The sequence below is a fragment of the Tasmannia lanceolata genome, unplaced genomic scaffold (genome assembly GCF_043159265.1).
Source record: "Tasmannia lanceolata isolate RefF3 unplaced genomic scaffold, GAP_Taslan_0.1 ptg000021l, whole genome shotgun sequence".
NCBI classification, from domain to species: domain Eukaryota; kingdom Viridiplantae; phylum Streptophyta; class Magnoliopsida; order Canellales; family Winteraceae; genus Tasmannia; species Tasmannia lanceolata.
Window position 1 is genome coordinate 10,816,600 of NW_027518698.1, and position 21,337 is coordinate 10,837,936.

Here is a 21,337-nt window from a genome sequence, read left to right on the forward strand (position 1 = left end):
CTGGAGGGGAGATGGCTGCCGGAGGGGGAGGCGGGCCTTGGAGAGGAGGCAGGGTCGTGGGTGAAGGAAAGAGGTGGTGGGCCTGGGAGGGGAGGCAGATGTCTCGGGAGGAAAGGACAGGGTGGCCCCGAGGGGGGGGGGCTAGCTGAGAGTGAGAAGGCGGCGGGTGGGCTGGTTTGGAAGAAGAAGAAGAAGAAGAAGAAGAAGAAGGTCTTCTATGGTGGTCCCTAGTGCACCACAACCCTAGATCTTTGATACCATGTTGAAGGGAAACAAATGAGCTGAGAGTAGAGGAAAAGAGCGAGTTAGGGTGGGGGTAGCTGAGAGTGAGAAGGCGGCGGGTGGGCTGGTTTGGAAGAAGAAGAAGAAGGTCTTCTATGGTGGTCCCTAGGGCACCACAACCCTAGATCTTTGATACCATGTTGAAGGGAAAAAAGATGAGATGAGAGTAGAGGAAAAGAGCGAGTTAGGGTGTGCTCCCCCTCACTTATGTATTTATATTAAAGAATACAAGAACTAAAATGCCCTTAGGCACATATACACCTTCTAACAATATATGGGATTTGCTAGCGTCCATCGCAAACAGCATTTTGCAGATGGTCTGTCGCATGTCAGACCAGCCACAGAGGCTCACTTTTTAGCAGATTTTGTCATCATTCATGAGGTGGCTGGTCTGACATGCGACAGACCATTATCTGCGAAATGCCTTTTGAAATGGACGTTAGAAAATCCCTATATATATTATATAAGTAATATAACTGCAACTTGATTTAAGCTGATTGCTCTTTTCCACTCAAAGGTGGTTGCTGTTTCTTTTATTTTGTCTGATATGGTTACAATGCTGTGAGGAAGTTTATATGATTATTTTGATGGGTCACCTTTTCTATTATCGTTGCTTTTCTTGTTGATTTGTCTATGTGAGGGCTCACTGTTTTCTTGAAATTTGTAAAGTGTCTTGTGTGGATTATTATTAGCAATGACCAGTGTCGAGTGGAAGTTGAAGGATAATAACAAGTTGAGTTATTGAAAATTGAGACATGATGCTACAAGAATGGGATGATGGCTTTACGACAAGTGTGAGTGGGAGTTGGAACACAACACGGAGGATAATAGAAAGTAGAGTTAATGAAAATTGAGATATGATGTGATAATAATATGATGATTTCTTCTTTGAACTTCCCCTTATCAGTGGGCCCGGGGAATATCGAGGCCCCGGAACCTATCGCGGGACACCCATAGAGATAATGAATTAAAACATTGCTAGAATAAGCCTATATTCTTATGGGCATTTTAGTCATTGTACATCTCCCCTAACTCACATTTTCTCTTTTCTCACTTTTCTCTCTCAACATGGTATCAAAGCCTTAGGGTTCTTGACCCAAAACCTAACCCTAGCCCCCATCTTCTCCGTCAACCTCTAACCCTAATCCTAACTATCTCTCTCTCTCTCTCAGCCCTACCCTCGTTCCTCTCTCTCTGTTTCCCTTACCCTACTGTCCTACTCGAACCCTTGGATTTGCACCCCCCACACCTAAACTTTTCAATCTGGAAAAGTTTTTCTTGGAAATTTGATTTGCACCCCCCCAAATTTTCCAGGAAAATTAATTCTTGAAAAGTTTTTCTTGGAAACCTGATTTGCACCCCCCCCAAAAGTTTCCAGGAAACGAAGTTAGTAAGGGGAAAATTAATCTGGAAAGTTTTGCTCGGGAACCTGATTTGCACCCCCCCAAAATTTTCCTGGAACTTATTCTCGGGTGTTGAATTTTTTTTTTCTCGGAAATCTGATTTGCAGAAAGCCTGGCATCCCCTGTTTTGGACCAATTCCAGGTCAGCCTCCTCACAATTCCAACCCACGCTCGCTCCCACCGAACCGAACCTATTTCATTATTTAGAAGCCTTCTTCTTCTCATCTATGTGCTGAACACTTTTCTTTCTTTCCTTTTCTTCTTTTTGTCTTTCATTTTCCCTACCATCTTCCTGTTCCTTTATGGGCTTCTCTAGTTTCTTGTCCTTTCCTTCGGATATTGTCATATGATCAACTCTTGGGATTAGTTGGTTCTGTCTATTTGTTTCTCATCTTTTTTTGCTGTGGGTCGTGGTTTCTATGTTTGTCTACATTTCGTGCCTCAGTATGGATCCTGCCGGCATTGTTGTCAATTTTGTTGGCGCGACCCCCTCCCATCCTACTTCTGATAGTTTGGCTCTTGCCGCATATGATGGAGGTGGTGGTACTCGCCCTTCTCGGGGTGGTGGTTCTTTTTCCCGGGCTCGTGGACGCGGTGGTCGTGTTGGCAGTGGGCGTGGTCGTCCTTATTGCACCCACTGCCAGCGTGATGGCCATGTCATTGATGTCATTGAGACTTGTTATACGCTGCATCCAGAGCTTCGCCCGTCCCGATCAGCCCACCTCAGCGCCTTTGGTTCGTCTGACACAGTAGCCTCTGCTCCTGTTGATGACTCATTCTCCTTCACCAGGGCAGACTATGAGGAGCTCCAGCGTCTTCGTCAGAGTGCCTCCCAGGCTACTGCAGGCTTTGCCCAGCCAGGTAGTTCACACATTACGTTACTCTCTAGCTCTGGGTCCTGGATTATTGACTCAGGAGCCTCAAACCATATGACTGGTAACTCATCACAGCTTTCTTCTTTTCGCTCATTTCCATCTGATTTTCAGTCCATTACTTTAGCTGATGGTTCCACTACACCTATTACTGGTATTGGTACCACCTGTCCTTCACCTAATCTCCCTCTATCTGCAGTTTTGTGTGTACCTAAGTCTCCTTTTAGTTTTTTATCTGTTAGCCAAATTACGAAAAATTTGTCGTGCTCTATCTCATTCTATCCTTCTTACTGTCTTTTTCAGGATCTTTCGACTGGAGGACAATTGGATCGGGTCGTGAGGTAGATGGCCTGTACCTGCAGCTCTTCTTCGTCAGCCTTACACAGTTCCGTGGATGCCTTTCAGTGGCACTGTCGACTGGATCACCCCTCCCTTCAGCGTCTCCGGCAGACATCTTTAGTTCCTAGTTCTATTTCTCCTTTTCATTGTCAGTCTTGTGAACTCTGGAAGCATCATCGAGTGTCTTTCCCTTCCCAAGTCGTTACTAGGGTTGATAGTTTATTTCATTTAGTTCATTGCGATATATGGGGGCCTTCTCGGGTCGCGTCAAATAATGGATTCCAGTACTTCGTGGTTTTTATTGATGATTGCTCACGCATGACTTGGTTGTATCTTCTGAAAGACCGCTCTCAGGTCTTCTCTGCTTTTAAAAATTTTCATGATGAAATAAAAAATCAATTTAGTACTAATCTTAAATGCCTGCGTACTGATAATGCTCGTGAGTTTTTCTCTACTACTGATGTCTTTCAGGACTATCTCTCTTCCCATGGCATCCTTCATCAATCATCCTGTGCATACACGTCGCAGCAGAATGGCGTCGCTGAAAGGAAACTGCGATATCTACTTGAGGTGGCTCGCACACTCCTCTTTGAGATGCAGGTTCCTTAATCCTTTTGGTCTGACGCCATTCTCACTGCTTGTTTCCTATCCAACCGTCTTCCGTCTTCGGTGCTTCATGGTGATTCTCCATTTCACATACTTTATCCACATCAGGACCCATTCCCCCTTACGCTGCGAGTCTTTGGCTGCGTATGTTTTGTTCATCATTTGGGTCCTGGCCTTGATAAGCTAGATCCTCGTTCAGAACGGTGTGTTTTTCTGGGTTACTCTCGCACCCAGAAAGGATACCGTTGCTACAGTCCACGTCTGCACCGATGGTATGTATCAGCTGACGTCATATTTTTCGAATCAGAACCATTCTTTGGCTCTTCCTCTGGTCCTTCCAATGTCAGATCAGAACCTGAGGTGACTATTTCTCTTCCTGAGCTTTCTCCCATTCCTACTACTCCTATTGCACATCCTCCTGCTTGCCCTTCTGGACAGGTCAACTCGTGTGCTCCCAGGGTAGCTCGTCCCCCTACTACAGTCCACTATAAACGTCATCCACAGCAGGCACGGCCCTCGCAAGCCGAGAAATCGTCCTCACAGGCAGAGATCTTACCCCCTCCTCAGGTATCTGACTCTCCTGTTGCTTCCCGTACTCGTTCCCATTCTACTGCTCACTCGCTTTCTAATTTCGTTTCTTATGATCGTCTAACTCTCCCTTTCAAAAGCTTTGTCTTGTCTATGTCTTCTGCTGTGTTACCACAGTCTTTAGATGAGGCTCTCCTACACCTAGTCTGGCGGGCTGCAATGGACCTTGAAATGGGCGCTCTTCAGTCCAACAGTACATGGGATCTTGTCTCTCTACTTACCGGCGCTCGACCAGTTGGCTGCCGATGGGTCTTCTCCATTAAGTATCTTCCTAATGGCACGGTTGATCGACTGAAGGCACGTCTGGTGGCAAAGGGTTACACTCAGGCATTCGGTGTAGACTACCATGAGACGTTTTCTCCAGTTGCGAAGATACCTTTTGTCCGTGTTCTACTCTCCCTCGCAGTTAATAATGGTTGGTCTCCACACTAGCTAGATGTGAAGAACGCCTTTCTGCATGGCGACCTACTTGAAGAAGTGTATATGGAGCAACCGCCAGGTTATGTTGCTCAGGGGGAGTTGTCCTCATCTGTCTGTCAACTCAAAAAAGCGATTTATGGGTTAAAGCAGTCACCACATGCTTGGTTTGGTAGATTTAGTGAGGCAGTTATGAGGTTTGGTCTCAAACAGTGTGTTGTACATCACTCAGTATTCAGCTATCAGTCCTCAGAAGGATGCACTATGTTAATTGTATACGTCGATGACATCATTATTACAGGCAACGACTCAGGGGGAATTCAAAAATTAAAAGACTTCTTACAAAAAGAATTTGCAACAAAGGACTTTGGACGTCTCAGATACTTTCTTGGGATAGAAGTTGCGTACTCTTCTCGTGGTTTATCTTTATCTCAAAGGAAGTATGTTCTTGATTTGCTATAAGAGACGGGAAATCTTGGTGTGAAACCAGTAGCTGCACCCATGGATCCAAATATGAAATTGGTTCCAGAAGTGGGTGATTTGTTGAAAGATCCTGGTAGGTATAGAAGACTTGTGGGCAAGCTCATATACCTTACCGCTACTCGTCCTGATATATCCTACGCCGTTGGGGTAGTTAGCCTGTACATGATCTCTCCTCGCACATCTCATTGGAACGCAGTGGTTCAAATTCTCAAGTATCTGAAGGGTGCTCCAGGGAAAGGATTACTATTCAAACGGCATGGTCATACACGGATTGAGAGGTTCTCAGATGCTGATTGGGCTGGATCTCCTGCGGATAGGAGATCGACTACCGGGTATTGTACCTTTGTTGGAGGTAACCTGGTTTCATGGAGAAGTAAGAAATAGGATGTCATTGCGAAATCGAGTGCAGAAGCAGAATATAGAGCCATGGCGCATACTACGACTGAGATTATTTGGTTGAGGTCACTCTTAACTGAGATTGGTATTGGGTTTCCCTCTCCTTCACAGTTATATTGTGATAACAGGGCATCCATCTATATTGCGACAAATCCTGTCTTCCATGAGAGAACTAAACATATCGAAGTCGACTGTCATTCATTCGTCGGAGGATTCAGAAAGGGGAGATACGCGCTGTATTCACTCGTTCTGTAGAACAGTTGGCAGATATGTTCACAAAACCATTGAATAACTCCAACCTTAGTGATATTTATACGTTCCAGCTTGAGGGGGAGTGTTAGAATAAGCCTATATGCCTATGGGCATTTTAGTCATTGTACATCTCTTTATTATATTATAAATAAATGAGTGAGGGGGAGAAGCCCTAACTCACATTTTCTCTTTTCTCACTTTTCTCTTTTCTCACTTTTCTCTCTCAACAAACATGAAGTCCATTGCTTTAATCAGACCATAGTTGCCAGTGCGGGAAGCTAAGGCTCCCAGAAAGGTGAAGGGTTGGGGAAGTGTGTCGCTCCCAGAAAAGTGGCAAGCGGGAAGCGTCGGGGAAGTGCGAAGGGAAGAAACGAGAAAGCGTGAATGGAAGCGATGCGGAAATGTGTAAGGGAAGCTTTTGTTGAATAAATACACATGTGTAAGGGCATATTAGTCCTATATAACATAATATATATATTAGTCGTGCGTGAGGGAGAGAACTAATTTTTCTCTCCCACACGCACACCTATTCTCTCTCTCTCTCTCTCTCTCTCTCGACTGGTTCTCTCTCTCACCCTCTATCTCTTTTGTATCTCTCTCCCTTCCCACCAAAGTTAATATACCTTGTAACTTTACATGGTATCAGAGCCATGGGTGAAGAAAGGTAGGTTTTCCTTCTTCTTTCCCTAAACCTTAACCCTTCTTCTGAGTCGTGTTCGTTTCTTTTCTCCACCCACACCCTTCTGAGTTGTGTTATTTCCTTTTCTCCACTCCCCACCCAACCTTCTTCTGAGTCGTGTTCGTTTCTTTTCTCCACCCACCCTTCTGAGTTGTGTTCGTTCCTTTTCTCCACTCCCCAAAACCCTAGCCGCACCTCCCCAGCACACAAAACCCTAGTCGTAGCCCCTATTCAAAACCCAAACCCTAACCGCACCTTCTCTTCACACCCGAAACCCTAACCGCACCCTCTATTCCAACCTATACACTTTTCGGAGCCCTTCACCCAAACCCTAACCCTATCTTCTCGTAATGTGAGTTGTTCCCTTCTCGTAGTTTATGTTATTGTTGATTCTACCACATATGGATTTCGTTGGTTGGTGTGTTGTTGGTTTCTTCTATGGGTTATCGTCGTTCGTTACTAGTGGTTATTGTTGAAGGGGTTGTTTGGTGATTCCTAGATGTTTTCTTTAATGACTTTATACAGTTGATTGTTCGTTGTGGTAATTGTAGTGGTTGTGGGATTTGATTTATTCCCTAAGGTATTGGTTGCTGTCTCTTTTGGTGATTGGTAGTGCTTTTGTTATGGCTTCTGAGGATCAAACCTCCCACCAAACTGTTGCCCCCTACTTGATGAGGCATGTTCTTCAGTTTCTACGGGCCAATCAAGTTATTCGCATGTGGAACCCCCCCTTCAGATGATGTCCATCAGGTTAGATGGTACGAATTATCCACTGTGGAAGATGGCCATACGTACTTATCTCCTTGGACGTAGAAAAATCCGTTTTCTAGAACGTGTACCGCCAACTACTACTGATCTGAAGTATGATCAGTGGCGCGAAGATGATGCCGTTGTTAGATCATTTCTCTGGGTTTGTATGGAACCCCCTATAGCTACCTCCTTGATGTATCTTCAGTCGTCGAAGGAGGTTTGGGAGCAAACAGCCACAATGTATTCTGGGGCAGATAATCTTACTCTTATTTGTGATCGCTTATCAGAATGGTTTAGCCTTCAGAGGGGAGACAAGTTGGTGAGTGGCCACTACATGGACTATCTCACACTCTGTCAGTAACTTGATCTATTGCAGATCCAGTCGTTCTCAAGAAACGACAAGACGAGTTGCGTGTTGTCCGTTTTCTTGACTCGTTGGGGCCTAACTATCTTCAACTCCGACAGTAGATTGTGAGTTCCCCACCCATTCCCACCCTGGCAGATTTTTTTTCGAGGGTTCAACGTATGCGGGTGACTCAGCATCCTGAACCGATAGTTGATTGTTCTGCTTATGTCACATATGTTGGAGATGATCGTAGCAGTGGGGGTGGCCGTGTTGGGCGAGGTCACGAGGGTGGTGGTCGTGGCCGTGGACGTGAGTCAGGGGGAGGCCGAGATGGTGGAGGAAGGGGACGTGGGTCTCGCTATTGCACTCATTGCCGTATGGACGGCCACAACATTGACTACTATTATGATTTACATCCCGAGCTTCGTCCGTATAGACCTTGCGAATGCCTCCGCTGCTGTTTATGAGAGTTCTTCATCCACTCATCCTCCATCTGTGACCTCTGACACTCTAGTGGTCTCTCGTGCAAAATATGATCTCGTCCGTCTACGGGACAAAGGAAAACAACCGTCTGCCACATTTGCCCAACAAGGTAGTCCATCCTGCTTTTTGTCCGACTCTTCTGGTAATCCTATCCTACTTTCTTCTTTCCAGTCCTTTTCATCTGAGGGCCCTAGTTCTGTTACTTTAGCTGATGGGACTGCATCCCCTGTCTCTGGGGTTGGTGCAGTCATCACATCGACGAGCCTTCGTCTATCTTCTATTCTTTCTATCCCATCTTTTCCTGTTAGTTTGTTATCTGCCAGTCGATTAACTAAGTCTCTTAATTGTTCTGTCTCATTTTTCCAACTTATTCTGTCTTTCAGGATCTGAAGACTGGGACGAGGATTCGCTCGGGCCGTGAGATTGATGGCCTCTACTACCTAGATAATGTTGCTGCTGGTGTTGCTCTTCGTACCTCTGTGGATGCCTATCAATGGCACTGTCGTCTGGGTCACCCACCTATTGATAAGCTTATGAAATCTTCTTTCTGTCTAGTCCTATTCCCTCTTTTCATTGTGAGTCTTGTGAGTTGGGGAAACACCATCGTGTCTTTCTCACCTCGTGTTAGTAATCATGTCTCAAGGCCTTTTGAACTTGTTCACTCTGATGTATGGGGCCCTCTAAAACTCCTTCATTACATGGCTTTAGATATTTTGTCATGTTTGTGGATGATTATTCACGTACTACTCGGTTGTTTTTGCTTAAAGATAGATCTGAAGTGTTTAATGCCTTTCAGAAATTTTATTTTGAGGTGATTAATCAGTTTCAGTGTTCTATTAGTTGTTTGCGTACTGATAATGCTAAGGAGTATTTTTCTGTGGCTAATGGTTTTAATTCTTTCCTTGAATCTTATGGTATAATTCATCAATCGTCTTGTTCATATACGTCGTAGCAAAATGGAGTTGCTGAGAGGAAGCTTCGATACTTGCTTGATATGACTTGCACGCTAATGTTTCAAATGAAAGTACCTAAAATATATTGGGGAGATGCCGCACTCACTGCATGCTTCCTCGAGAATCGTCTCCCATCGTTGGTTCTGTCTGGGGAAACACCGTTTTCTATTCTCTACCCTATTGGTAATCCATTTCCATTGTTACCTCAGGTTTTTGGGTGTATCTGTTTCGTTCAGAAATTAGGTTCCGATCTGGACAAGCTAGATCCTAAATCAGAGAAGTGTATCTTTTTGGGATACTCACGTACTCAAAAAGGTTACAAGTGTTATAGTCCGCGTCTGTGGAAACTGTTTATCTCTGCAGATGTCACATTCTTTGAGGACAGACCATTTCATTCCGATCCTCCACCCTTGTTGGCAGACATACCCACTCCGTCGTTGCCTGTTCTGGTTAGCCCTCTTCTACTAGCACCTGTCCCCACTCCAGATGTTCCCTTAAGACCCAGAGGAGTTAATAGTGAATCTGTGCCACTGACATATCTTCGGGGACCTAGGCAGGTTGTTTACCCTACCACCGAGGCATCATCTCAACCAACTGATCCTTCTCCACAGTCGGACGACCCTCATTCAGGTAATTCTAATTCTCTTGTTTCTGATTCTCCCATTGCGACACGTACTAGATCTCATACTTCTGCTCACCCCATTTCATCGTTTGTTTCTTATGACCATCTTTCACCACAGTTTCGCTCGTTTGTTTCGAGCTTCTCATCGGTTACTCTACCTAAGTCGGTTGCAGATGCTCTTAGTCATCCTAGACGCTGAAATAGCTGCGCTTCGCTCCGATCAAACGTGGCAGTTGGTTCCTCTTCCATCTGGAGCTAGGACAGTTGGATGTCGTTGGGTATTTGCTATAAAGTATTTACCAGATGGAACAATTGAATGCCTAAAGGCAAGCCTTGTTGCAAAGGGTTATACATAGACTTTTGGTGTCGATTATCAGGAGACATTTCCCCCCGTGGCAAAGATCCCTTCTGTTCGTATCCTGATCTCTCTCGCAGTTAATCACGGTTGGCCTCTCTATCAGCTCGATGTTAAAAATGCCTTCTTACACGGTGATTTATCTAAGGAGGTTTATATGGAGCAACCTCCTGGGTATGTTGCTCAGGGGGAGATGTGCTCATTAGTATGCCCTCTTCGTAAAGCCCTTTATGGTCTAAAGCAATCACCTCGAGCGTGGTTTGGAAAGTTTAGCGCTGCTGTCTTACGTTTTGGGAGGAAACAGTGCGCTGTTGATCACTCGGTCTTCATTCACAAGTCCACTGCTGGGCATATCCTTCTGATATATGTTGATGATATTGTAATCACAGGAGATGATAGATCTGGTATTCAGAGATTGAAGTCCTTTCTTCAAAAGGAATTCTCTACTAAAGATTTGGGTCTCTTAAGGTATTTTCTTGGTATTGAGGTAGCATATTCTCGCTATGGTCTTTTCTTGTCACAAAGGAAATATGTGTTGGACATTTTAGAAGAAACAGGTTCAATGGGAGTGAAACCTGCAGCTACTCCTATGGACCAGAACATTAAACTTCTTCCCGATGAAGGGGAGTTGGTGAATGATCCTGGTAGGTACAGAAGACTAGTTGGCAAACTGATGTATTTAACTGTTACTCGCCCAGACATATCGTTTGCAGTTGGTATGGTTAGTCACGCTATGAGCTCTCCACGCATTTCCCATTGGGCTGCTGTTGTTCAGATTATCAGGTATTTGAAGGGTATACCGGGGAAAGGTTTGTTTTTCAAAAAACATGGTCATGAGAAAGTAGAAGGATTCAGTGATGCAGACTGGGCAGGATCATCTGGAGACAGGAGGTCAACCACTGTATATTGCACATTTGTAGGAGAAAATTTGGTGTCATGGAGAAGCAAAAAGCAAGACGTTGTCTCCAAGTCAAGTGCAGAGGCGGAATATCGCGCTATGTCTTACACGAGTGGTGAACTGATCTGGATTTGCTGATTCTTCTCAGAGATTGGGTTCTCATCAATGTCTCCAGCACAGTTATACTGTGATAATAAGTCCGCAGTCCATATTGCGACAAATCATGTGTTCCATGAACACACCAAACATATTGAAGTAGATTGTCACTTCATTCGTAATCGGATTCAGAAAGGTGAAATTCGCACTGTTTTTACTCGATCTGCAGACCAGCTCACAGATATGTTTACCAAACCGTTGGGATCAACAAAACTGAAAGATTCTTGTAACAAGCTTGGAATGTATGATATATGCATTCCAGCTTGAGGGGGAGTGTTGAATAAATACACATGTGTAAGGGCATATTAGTCATATATAACATAATATATATATTAGTCGTGCGTGAGGGAGAGAACTAATTTTTCTCTCCCACACGCACGCCTATTCTCTCTCTCAACTCTCTCAACTGGTTCTCTCTCTCACCCTCTATCTCTTTTGTACCTCTCTCCCTTCCCACCAAAGTTAATATACCATGTAACTTTACAGCGTTAAAATGACAAATTAAAACAAGTTTCCAAACAAGAGGGATAGTGTTATGAAGAGGAGATGTAGCATCATAAATGCAAATACAACAAAAAGAAACTTTCTTGGAGGAAATATAAGAATAAGGAAAACCACTTTGTTATTTTCTTTGATATTTAATCTACAAATGATTAAATATTGAGCATTAAGCGAGCATAAGATTCTAGAATAAATGGCATTATTCCATACCATGATAAAAACATTATTCATAAATAAGTTTACCCTGAATATTGTTCGTCATTTTTCTTCTATAAAGAGCAAACATTTTTCATGTTTAATGCTACAATCCGCTCATTAATCTTAAACCACATTCAAACAGAAATGAAAATAACAAAAACAAAAACAGTATGGAAATAGAACAGAAACAGAATATTGCAGAAAATAACAAAAACAAAAAAGAAACCAAAAAACAGAAGTAATAATCTTTTTTTCCCTATACAATACAAAAAATAGGGAGAAAAAAGGAATAATAAACTTTTTTCCCTAGACAATACATTCTGCAAGCCATCAAAACTTGAATCCCCTGGAACCCAATACGTGCTTCCTCACATATGAAAACTCGAATCCCTAGGACGGGAAGTGAGCTTCTTGCGTTTCGGAAGCACGCTTGCCCACATTCTGCGAAGTGTGCCGTTTCCCGCTTCAAAAGCGCGCTTCCCAGGAAGCACACTTCCCATGATGTTTCCGGCATTGTACTTCATCTTCCTGTAAGGAGGTCTAGGTCCATAGCCCTTTATCGAAGATCCATACTCAGTTGATGCCATGCACAACTTTTTTAAGAGTCATTTTGCCGAGTTGTTTATCCAGCAGTGGAACCATCGCCCGGAAGGTTGATCCAGCAATGGAATAAGTCATGTTGGCAAGGCAGCACCCCGTTCGATTATATAGCCAATATCCCTACCAGGTTGGTATGGGAGCACGTGCGTATCCACTTCCATTTCCAATAGAAGATTCTCCGAGGCAGAAGTACCATAGGTATGGACGAGGAGACAACACTCTTTTTTAGTTTTTTTAGTTTTTTTTTTGGGGGGGGGGGGGAGTTGCTCACATATTTCCGCCGGGTCATGGGGTTTTTTAGTGACTTTGTTTAGGTTTGGTTTTGGTGAATTTGGTTGGTGGGTAAGGTAGGGCTGGCAATTGGGGTGGGTTGCCTTCCCCCGGGCATCACTCAATCCCTTGAGGTTTTGAGGAAAATCGTAGTTGCCTTCGACATGGTTGCTATTCCCCTCTTATATAGTTAGTTTTTGTCTTCTTTTCCCTTTTTTATTTCTCCTTTTCATCCACAAAACTTGTCACCTCTAAGGGGTCAGCAGATTCTTACAAAACATAAGTTCTCTTTACATATTACATGTTGCAATATTTGTTTTTTATTAGATGCCCTCTATCTCATTGTACTATTCACTTACTCTATGCGGTCCCTTCTGAAAGGTCTTGTTCTCGACATGAAGCACATTAACTTTTTTTTTTTTTTTTACATTGTTCTGATCTATAATTGTTAATACTGTTCTACTTTTAATTTTGAAGGCAACACTAGATAGGAGGCGGATGGAGAAAGGGGTGTCACTCTGTGAAGAGAAGAAAAATTATGAATTTGATCAATATTTGAAAGACTTCCAGCGCCAATTGCTTTATTGGCCGGGTTTCTGTTATTTGTAAGATAACTCAAGCTCCTTTCCCTTGTTTTTTGTATTTAGTCACTATTATTGTGGATCAACATTGTTTTATGTTATTGGGCTCTCTCTCTCTGTTTTTTTTTACCTGAGACAATATCTATATTCCCATTTTATTGCAGATTGCCATCCTCATGCACGAAGGTAAATCCTTTGCTATCCTTGTCTACGGAATCTATAGCAACTACCACAGATAAAGTTGTGGACGTTAAACCAAGACAAGTGAGTCCATGGGATGCCCTTGCCCTTGCTAAGAAAGCCGTGATGGCCTCGAAAGAGGCAGCCTCTTTAGCAGAAAATTCCGACACTGTAGTTGCAGATTTAGATGAATCCTTTATTTCTGGGTCCGTTTCTTGTTAATCATCTGTTTTCCTGTTCATGCTCTTTTTGTTTCTGCCTTATTTTCTGTCCATGTTTTACTAAAAATTTGGAACTTTTAAACAGTTTGGGGCTTGTAGAATCATCTGTTCAAATTACAGAAGAGGAAACTATAGTAAGATCAAAAAGGCTTTTGGAGAGGCGGTCTAAGAAACGTGGGGTGCCAAAGAAACCCAAACTTGATGCTCATGAGGTTTCTTATTTGAGACCAAAAGAACTAGGAAGGAAAATAAATTATAAAACCTTTGATCCAAGTGATCCCCTTCAATTATTCTTGTGGGGTCCTGAGACAAAACAGCTTTTGACTCAGAAAGAAGAATCGGAATTGTTTGTCCAAGTACAGGCATGTTTCTTACTCCTATATTGCAAATTGTTTTACATTTTCTCACTTGATTCTAAAACCGGAGTACTACTTAAGTTTCAAATGTTTTTTTTTTCTTGCTTGTTATCAAACAGGATCTGATGCGATTAGGAGAAACAAGACAGAGACTTCAATCGCAATTTCATCGTGAACCAACATTGGCTGAATGGGCTCAAGCTGTTGGGATCAGTTGCCAGGTTTTGCACTCACGCCTTAATTCTGCCAACAGAAGTCGAGAGAAAATGATTTATGCCAATTTCCGGTTAGTGGTGTATGTTGCAAAGCAATATCAAGGGAAGGGCCTGAGCATTCAAGATTTACTTCAGGTTAGCATTGATATGATATGCTAAAAGTTCCTTACTGGTGTAAAGTTTGATTCTATGCTTCTCTTTGTTAGTAGTAATTTGTACTTTTTACTTCACTATATTTTATGACAAAATGGTCCTATACATAGTTGTCAAACTCTTACGACTCGTACGAGTCAACTCCTAAGTCGAGTTGATGGGCTTCCGAGGCGAGTTGCATGGGTGACTCGCCTCTGTTGAAGACTCATCCGAGTCGTCTGGTGACTCGAACAAGTCGTTGGGAGTTGAATCGAAAAAATACGTCTCTTACGAGTCGAGTTGAGTCGTTGGCCTGGGCTTTCTTGTTTTGATGGTTGAAAACTTGGAAGTTGGAACTTATAACTTAATTATTTTTGTTCGTGCAACTTACAAGCGTATAGTTATTTATATTTTTGGCTTAGTGCTTTATCTATGTGCTATTGGGTTATATTTTTTACATGCTTCATCTTTTGATATATAATTATATTTTTTTCAACTAAATTCTGTTCTCGTCAAAAACTCTTATGAGTCACGAGTGATTAAATTAAGAAATCGAGTCACGAGTCGAGTCACGGGTTGACAACTATGTTCCTATAAAATGAAATAGCCTGCATAGTCTTGTTCTTGTTCTTACCCTGATTAGTGAAAACCACTAAAGTCATCGGTTGTTTACCATAACCAAGGTTTTAAATTTCGACCGAAATCCAAAATTTCGGGTTTCGGTCAACCCCGAAACCAAAATTGGATATACACGAAACGTTACAATATTTCGCTCGAAATTTCATTATGCCTGAAATTTTGGCCGAAATTTAAGGAAAATTTCACCCAAAAGCTAGATTTTCTTAATTATTTATTACTTTCCCGAAATTTCGGGGATTTCGGGCGAAATTTTCTACGTAATAAAATATGCGTTTATCTTGTTTCGTGGATTTCGCCCAAAAATTTCGGTTTCGGTGAAGACAGAAATGCTCTCCGAAACCGAAATTTAAAACCTTGACCATAACAAAAAAAACCTTGAATATTTAATTATTTATTTATATTCTTGAACACTGATTTCTCAAAATATGCACAATTGATTTTGTACTTTACTCCAGAACCTTCAAGAGATTTCATCTTGTTTGGAAAGTGAATGCTTGCATGACTTTGTTTAGTTGCAGAATATATGGGCCCCTTCGCAACTTTACTCTCTGTCAGGGAGTGGTAAAAGGGTGGCTTTCAAATTTTGGCATTTCTCAATAATCTCGTGTGATGGCCATGGTAGTAAAGTAGCTCATTCTATTCTACTGAAGGGAAACTTCCTTAGCAAGGTTTTAAATGTCGGTTTTGGTGTCCGTTTTTGGTGGAAATTCCGGTAATTTCGGTGTCGGTCCCGACCGAAATCTGAAATTTCGGTGGAATTTTCAGTATTTCAGCCAAAATTTAAAACCATGTTCTTTAGTTTGAATGTTTGGGTCTTCTAATAATTCATGCACAAATTGTCAGTACCTCTGTATTTTCTTTTCAGATTATTATTGTTTCCTGGTCTAAGTAAATACATTTATCTTACACTTCTGCTTTAAATGGACCAGGTTTAACCAAATGTCTTTTATTGTAGGAGGGAAGTATGGGTCTTATGAAGAGCTTGGAAAAGTTCAAGCCACAGGCTGGTTGCAGATTTTCTACATACGCATACTGGTGGATACGACAATCAATTAGGAAGGCTATATTTCAGAATTCTAGAACCATCCGTTTACCGGTTTGTCCTTTTATTAGTTCTATATACTAATTTTTTCTTTTCCATATACTAATTTTTTTCTTATGAGCCCCCCTGTTCATGGTGTCTAACAAGGTCCTTCCTTCACAAAGTACTATCTAATCAGTTTCTCTGGGGTTCCAGCAGATTCTGATTCCTGAATATTTTAGAATAAATCAGAATTCTTGTACTATTTTTGGAGAATTACCAAAATATATGTTTTAATGTTGATCACTGAATAACCTTCCCATTTCAGGAGTAACCAAAGTAGCCATGATTGTGTGGACAAATTTTTTGTTTTCAGTGTTTCCAGGAATGCCAAAATTCTCCTAATTTACCGAATGGACAACCCATTGTTGTGGAACGAATGTACATGGATAGGGTTTGGTATTAGCCTGCACATGAATTAGATTTTTAATATGAAATTAGGATCCTTCAAAATGGGTGGTGTACCAGATTCAACCAGATACATTTCTTATACTTCTGATTTGTATCCTCATTGTTGGATTTTTCTTTTTCAGTATTGGTCTTTCACATATGGACAAAAGAAAGATGACCTTTAGAGCATTAATCTTCTTTCTTCCTTTTATATTCCTCTTCATGAAGGAAATGAGAGTCCTAAGAACCCTAAGCTTAAAATGCCCCGTTATTCTTTTTTTAAATCTTCTTCATAAAGTAGGGAATGTGATTCTCAAGTGTGTGTGTGTGTGTGTGTGTGTGTGTGAGAGAGAGAGAGAGAGAGAGAGAGTTGTTGGTTTGTTTTTGAGAGAGATGTGTGTGCTTTCCAAAATTCAAACTGCATTTGGTTTAAAACTATTTTAACATTATCTTAAAGATTCTTACTCATATCCCACACTTACATACTCAATCCTTTCCATGTCCGTATCCTAAGGTTTTTTATACTCATAGGATGCTATTCCTGGAACTCCTCATCGAATACTCGCATCCAGATCCGGGTAACATAGGATTTTTGTGCTAACAATTACACCAAACAATCATACAGTGATGATTGCATATGCCTAATGATTGTCTTGAAATAAACTGAACAAATTCCTTCGTCCACCTGTGCAAACTTCCAATGCCCATGCACTTTTTAACACACTTGTGCATTTATTCCTCAAAACTGTACTCACTAGGTGACTTGGGTCCTAATCAACAGCAGTAGTCTAGCAACTCTTCGACAAAAGCCTTCTCCCTGCTACCTATGGATCCCAGATAGCCGAGGGCGTTGCGGTCGCGCCTTCTCTGTTATCTCCCCACACTCGGCGTGTGTGTGGTGGTGTGTTGGTGCTTCGTTGTGTTTCTCTCTTATCCCCTCTTTGGTTAGGGGTGTGTTTATGTCTGCGTTTCCTATGAACTTGGGATAAAGATCCGAATTTCATGGGAAAAGAGAGGTTTTCAGAGTTACCACCTAGGTTGGGGCCCAAGACCCGTGATCTGCATTTCTAGTGAATTTGGGATAGAAACCTGAATTTCACGAGAAAGGCAGCGATCGATGTTGCCGTCTAGTTTGGGGCCTAAGCCCCTGATTAACTCTGTTTTCGGCATGGCCTTGACAGAGAAATATGGGTAAGGGATATGGTTACGTGAGGGGAAGTTGTTAGGCACCCCTGATGCTCGGGAAACCCGGTCTCTTGACTTGAATAGGTGGATGTTAGGAAAGCTTTCACAAAACTGATTTTAAACTCTTTTCTACGATTAAGCTTATGTTAACTAACCAACTTCTCCAATAGCTTAAGCTTTTGGAGAAGTTGGTAAGTTAACATGGTATCAGAGCCAAAGGTCTCGAGTTCAAACCTCCCGGATAGCAAAAAATCCACATGCTATGGTCGGCCCAAAGTGGGACCACATGTGCCACGTGCTTGCCAAGTGGGCCACACGTGCGGGAGAGTGTTAAAGTATAAAAGATAAATAACGCCTTTCTCCAACAGCTTAAGCTTTTGGAGAGGTTGGTAAGTTATCATACCATATTAACTTACCAACCTCTCCAAAAGCTTAAGCTGTTGGAGAAAGGCGTTATTTATCTTTTATACTTTAACACTCCCCCGCACATGTGGCCCACTTGGCAAACATGTGGCACATGTGGTCCCACTTTGGGCCGACCATTGCATGTGGTTTTTTTGCTATCCGGAAGGTTTGAACTCGAGACCTTTGGCTTTGATATCATGTTAACTTACCAACTTCTCCAAAAGCTTAAGCTGTTGGAGAAAGGCGTTATTTATCTTTTATACTTTAACACTCCCCCGCACGCGTGGCCTACTTGGCAAACACGTGGCACCTTTTGGAGAAGTTGGTAAGCTATCATGGTATCAGAGCCATGTTAACCCACCAACTTCTCCAAAAGCCTAAGCTGTTGGAGAAAGGCATTATTTATCTTTTATACTTTAACACTCCCCCGCACGTGTGGCCCACTTGGCAAACACGTGGCATATGTGGTCCCACTTTGGGCCGACCATAGCATGTGGATTTTTGCTATCCGGGAGGTTTGAACTCGAGACCTTTGGCTCTGATACCATGTTAACTTACCAATCTTTTATACTTTAACTCTCCCCCGCACGTGTGACCCACTTGGCAAACACGTGGCACATGTGGTCCCACTTTGGGCTGACCATCGCATGTGGATTTTTGCTATCCGGGAGGTTTGAACTCGAGACCTTTGCTCTGATACCATGTTAACTTACCAACTTCTCCAAAAGCTTAAGCTTTTGGAGAAGTTGGTAAGTTAAGCTTTTGAAGAAGTTGGTAAGTTAACAGCTTATTCCTAAGTTGGATTTCAAACAGAAGGAAGGGTTGAAAAAGTAAGGAAAGTGGGTCTTTTGGTTATTATTGAATACATATACGTAAAGCAGTAAAGAAAGCAAGTAAAATGAAGGAAAGCTCTGTAGGTTTATTTTACAAAGAAAAGTAAAGGGTTTTCTTTAATTTTACTTTTTCACGAACAGTAATACTCACAAGATTGATATTGCCCCTAAATCTACTTCTTAGGCGTAAGCCCTCTTGAGCAAGTCAAATGAGCACCTAGAAGCGGAGGTGATCTCAAGCTAGTCGATTACCGAAGGCGAAGAGTGAGAATTAAAGAAAAGTCTTTATGAAGGACGGAAAGGGCTTTTTTATTAAACAATGAAGGGAACTTCTTTAATCTAGTGTGTTTACAAACAACAACACTAAAATGATTGAGATAGACAACACTTTGGATTCTTGATATCTGGGGCGGGGAGGATCGAATACCGAGAAGAACAGTCTATCATTAATCAGATTGTTTGTTGCTTACTGTGGGGGCCGGTTCTCTCCCGCCCTCCTTGCTTGGCTGCTGCCGGGATCACCACAACGGGTGGGGGGTGTTTTTTGAATGTCTGCGTTCTCCATGAACTAGGGACCGAAATCCGAATTTCACGGAGAAGAGTCTCTCAGAGTCGCTACCTAGGTTAGGGCCTAGGGACCTGTGTTTGCTTTTCCGATGAAGTAGGGATAGAGGTAGACTTTCACGTCTCGCTTTTCGATGTTCAAACATGACAACAATTTTTTTAGCTAAGCGAGTATTAAGAGAGGAGATACTTATTGGTTCCTGTTGCCTTTTGGTTGGTGCTTGAAGCAAGCATAACAAATTTTTTAGCTGAGTATCAAGAGAGGAGATACTTTTTGGTTTCTGTTGCCTTTTGGTTGGTGTTTTCCTTATAGCTAGGGTTTTGGTCTTATATTGTACTTTTGCCAATGGGGGTGGTTTTCATTGTAATCTTTTCTTATTTTATTAATTAAGTCTAGTTATACCATTCGAAAAAGTCTAGTTATTGATAATGTTAGATATATGCAAGGTTTTAAATTTCGATTTCGGTGGCCGAAATTTCCGTGTTTCCAAAAACCGAAATTTGTGATTTCGGTCGAAATTGGGTACTGGCCCACAAAATACCGTTTTTTCCAACCGAAATTTGGTAAAGTAATAAAATAATAAAAATTAAGCTTTTATTTCACTGAAATTTCCGAAATTTTGTAATTTCGAAAATTTCGGTTTCGTACCCCTTTCATGTCGGTCGAAATTTAAAACCATGGATATATGTAATAAGCCTGAGGCCAATATAGTCATAGTACTTGTCTTTATAATATAAATATCATAGTGAGGGGGAGCAAGTCTTCAACTCTTTCATTCTCATTCTCTAACTCTAACATGGTATCAGAGCCTTGGGGTTACGATGCCCTAGGGACTGCGAACGAACGCCTCCGCCATCCACCATCTCCTCGCCTCCACCTTCTCTCTCTCTCTCTCTCTCTCTCTCTCTCTCTCTCTCTCTCTCTGTGTGAACAGTACTTGTGAATAGTACCGTAAACAGTGCCGTGAACAGTACCTACCGTGAATAGTGCTCCCCCCTCCAACCCCTCAACATCCACCATCACCCCGCCTCCACCATCGCCTCCCGCACAACTCCCGCCCCACTCCCGCCCCAATCTCGCCTCCCTCAACCCTCATCCCTAGCCCCTCTCCCCTCTCCTCTCCTCTAATCCTACCTCATCCCTTTCTTTTCTCCCAACCAGCCCCTCCTACTTCTTCCTAACCCTAAACATCATTTTCTAAACCCTAAACCTACCTTTTTTTAACATCTCTCGCTTCTTATCTCTTGTTTTTCTTTCCCTATTCCTCCTAACACCCTAATGCACTAGATTGTCATTCTATTATCCTTCTCACTCGTTCGCGGCTCCGTGGTTATTCCGGATGTATACCTATGCCTTGATTCCATTGTATGTTCTCGTTGGAGCCGCGTTTAGCGTACTCTTCTCCATTTAGTTTGCCACTTTGCCCATCTTTTCATCTTTCTTTGTTTTCTGAACTGAATCATCGTTAGGGTTGTCTTTTTTTCCTCTTTTGTTTGTCTTTATGGATCCCGTTATTGAGAATCCATCCTCCGGCGTGACCCATGAGGTCCGTGCGACACCCTTTTCGGTTCCTACTTCGACACCATTTTCCGTTCCTACTTCGACTGTCTCTGTGAATGGTTCATTCCCACATATGACCACTGTCAAATTAATTGGGGCAAACTATGTGACTTGGAAAGCTGCAGTTGAGACATAGTTGCTTGGGGCAAGGCACATATTCTTCTTCGTGATTTTCCTCGTACTATGGACCCTACCTATGATCGGTGGGAACAGGAGGATGCTCAGGTCTGTACCCTACTTTGGCAGAGTATGTCCTATCATATTGCTGGCCCCATGATACTTCTTCCTACAACCAAACAGGTCTGGGTGAGCAAGTCTCCAACTCTTTTATTCTCATTCTCTGACTCTAATAGATAATATTGAAAATTGTAGCTGAACTTTGAGCTATTTTTAAGGCCCAAAAGTCACAATCTTGTAATATCTATAGAAATTGTCATAGTATATCTCAAAAGGATCTTTGTAAATGTTTAATCTGAAACTCACCCTCACTCAACCATAGTTGAGGCATACTACAATTTTAAGATGATGCATAAGATGTTAGTTAA

At 42.3% G+C, this 21,337-nt stretch overlaps 1 protein-coding gene across 1 annotated transcript in view; it reads left to right on the forward strand.

Moving 5' to 3' along the window:
• SIGF (RNApolymerase sigma-subunit F) overlaps positions 1–21,337 on the forward strand; it is a 42,106-nt gene that overhangs the window by 12,805 nt on the left and 7,964 nt on the right. The window contains exons 3-7 of the mRNA XM_077365641.1: positions 12,927–13,054; positions 13,195–13,416; positions 13,517–13,793; positions 13,907–14,137; positions 15,729–15,869. Of these exons, the coding sequence (XP_077221756.1) occupies positions 12,927–13,054; positions 13,195–13,416; positions 13,517–13,793; positions 13,907–14,137; positions 15,729–15,869 (999 nt within the window). The remainder of the gene's footprint in view (positions 1–12,926; positions 13,055–13,194; positions 13,417–13,516; positions 13,794–13,906; positions 14,138–15,728; positions 15,870–21,337) is intronic.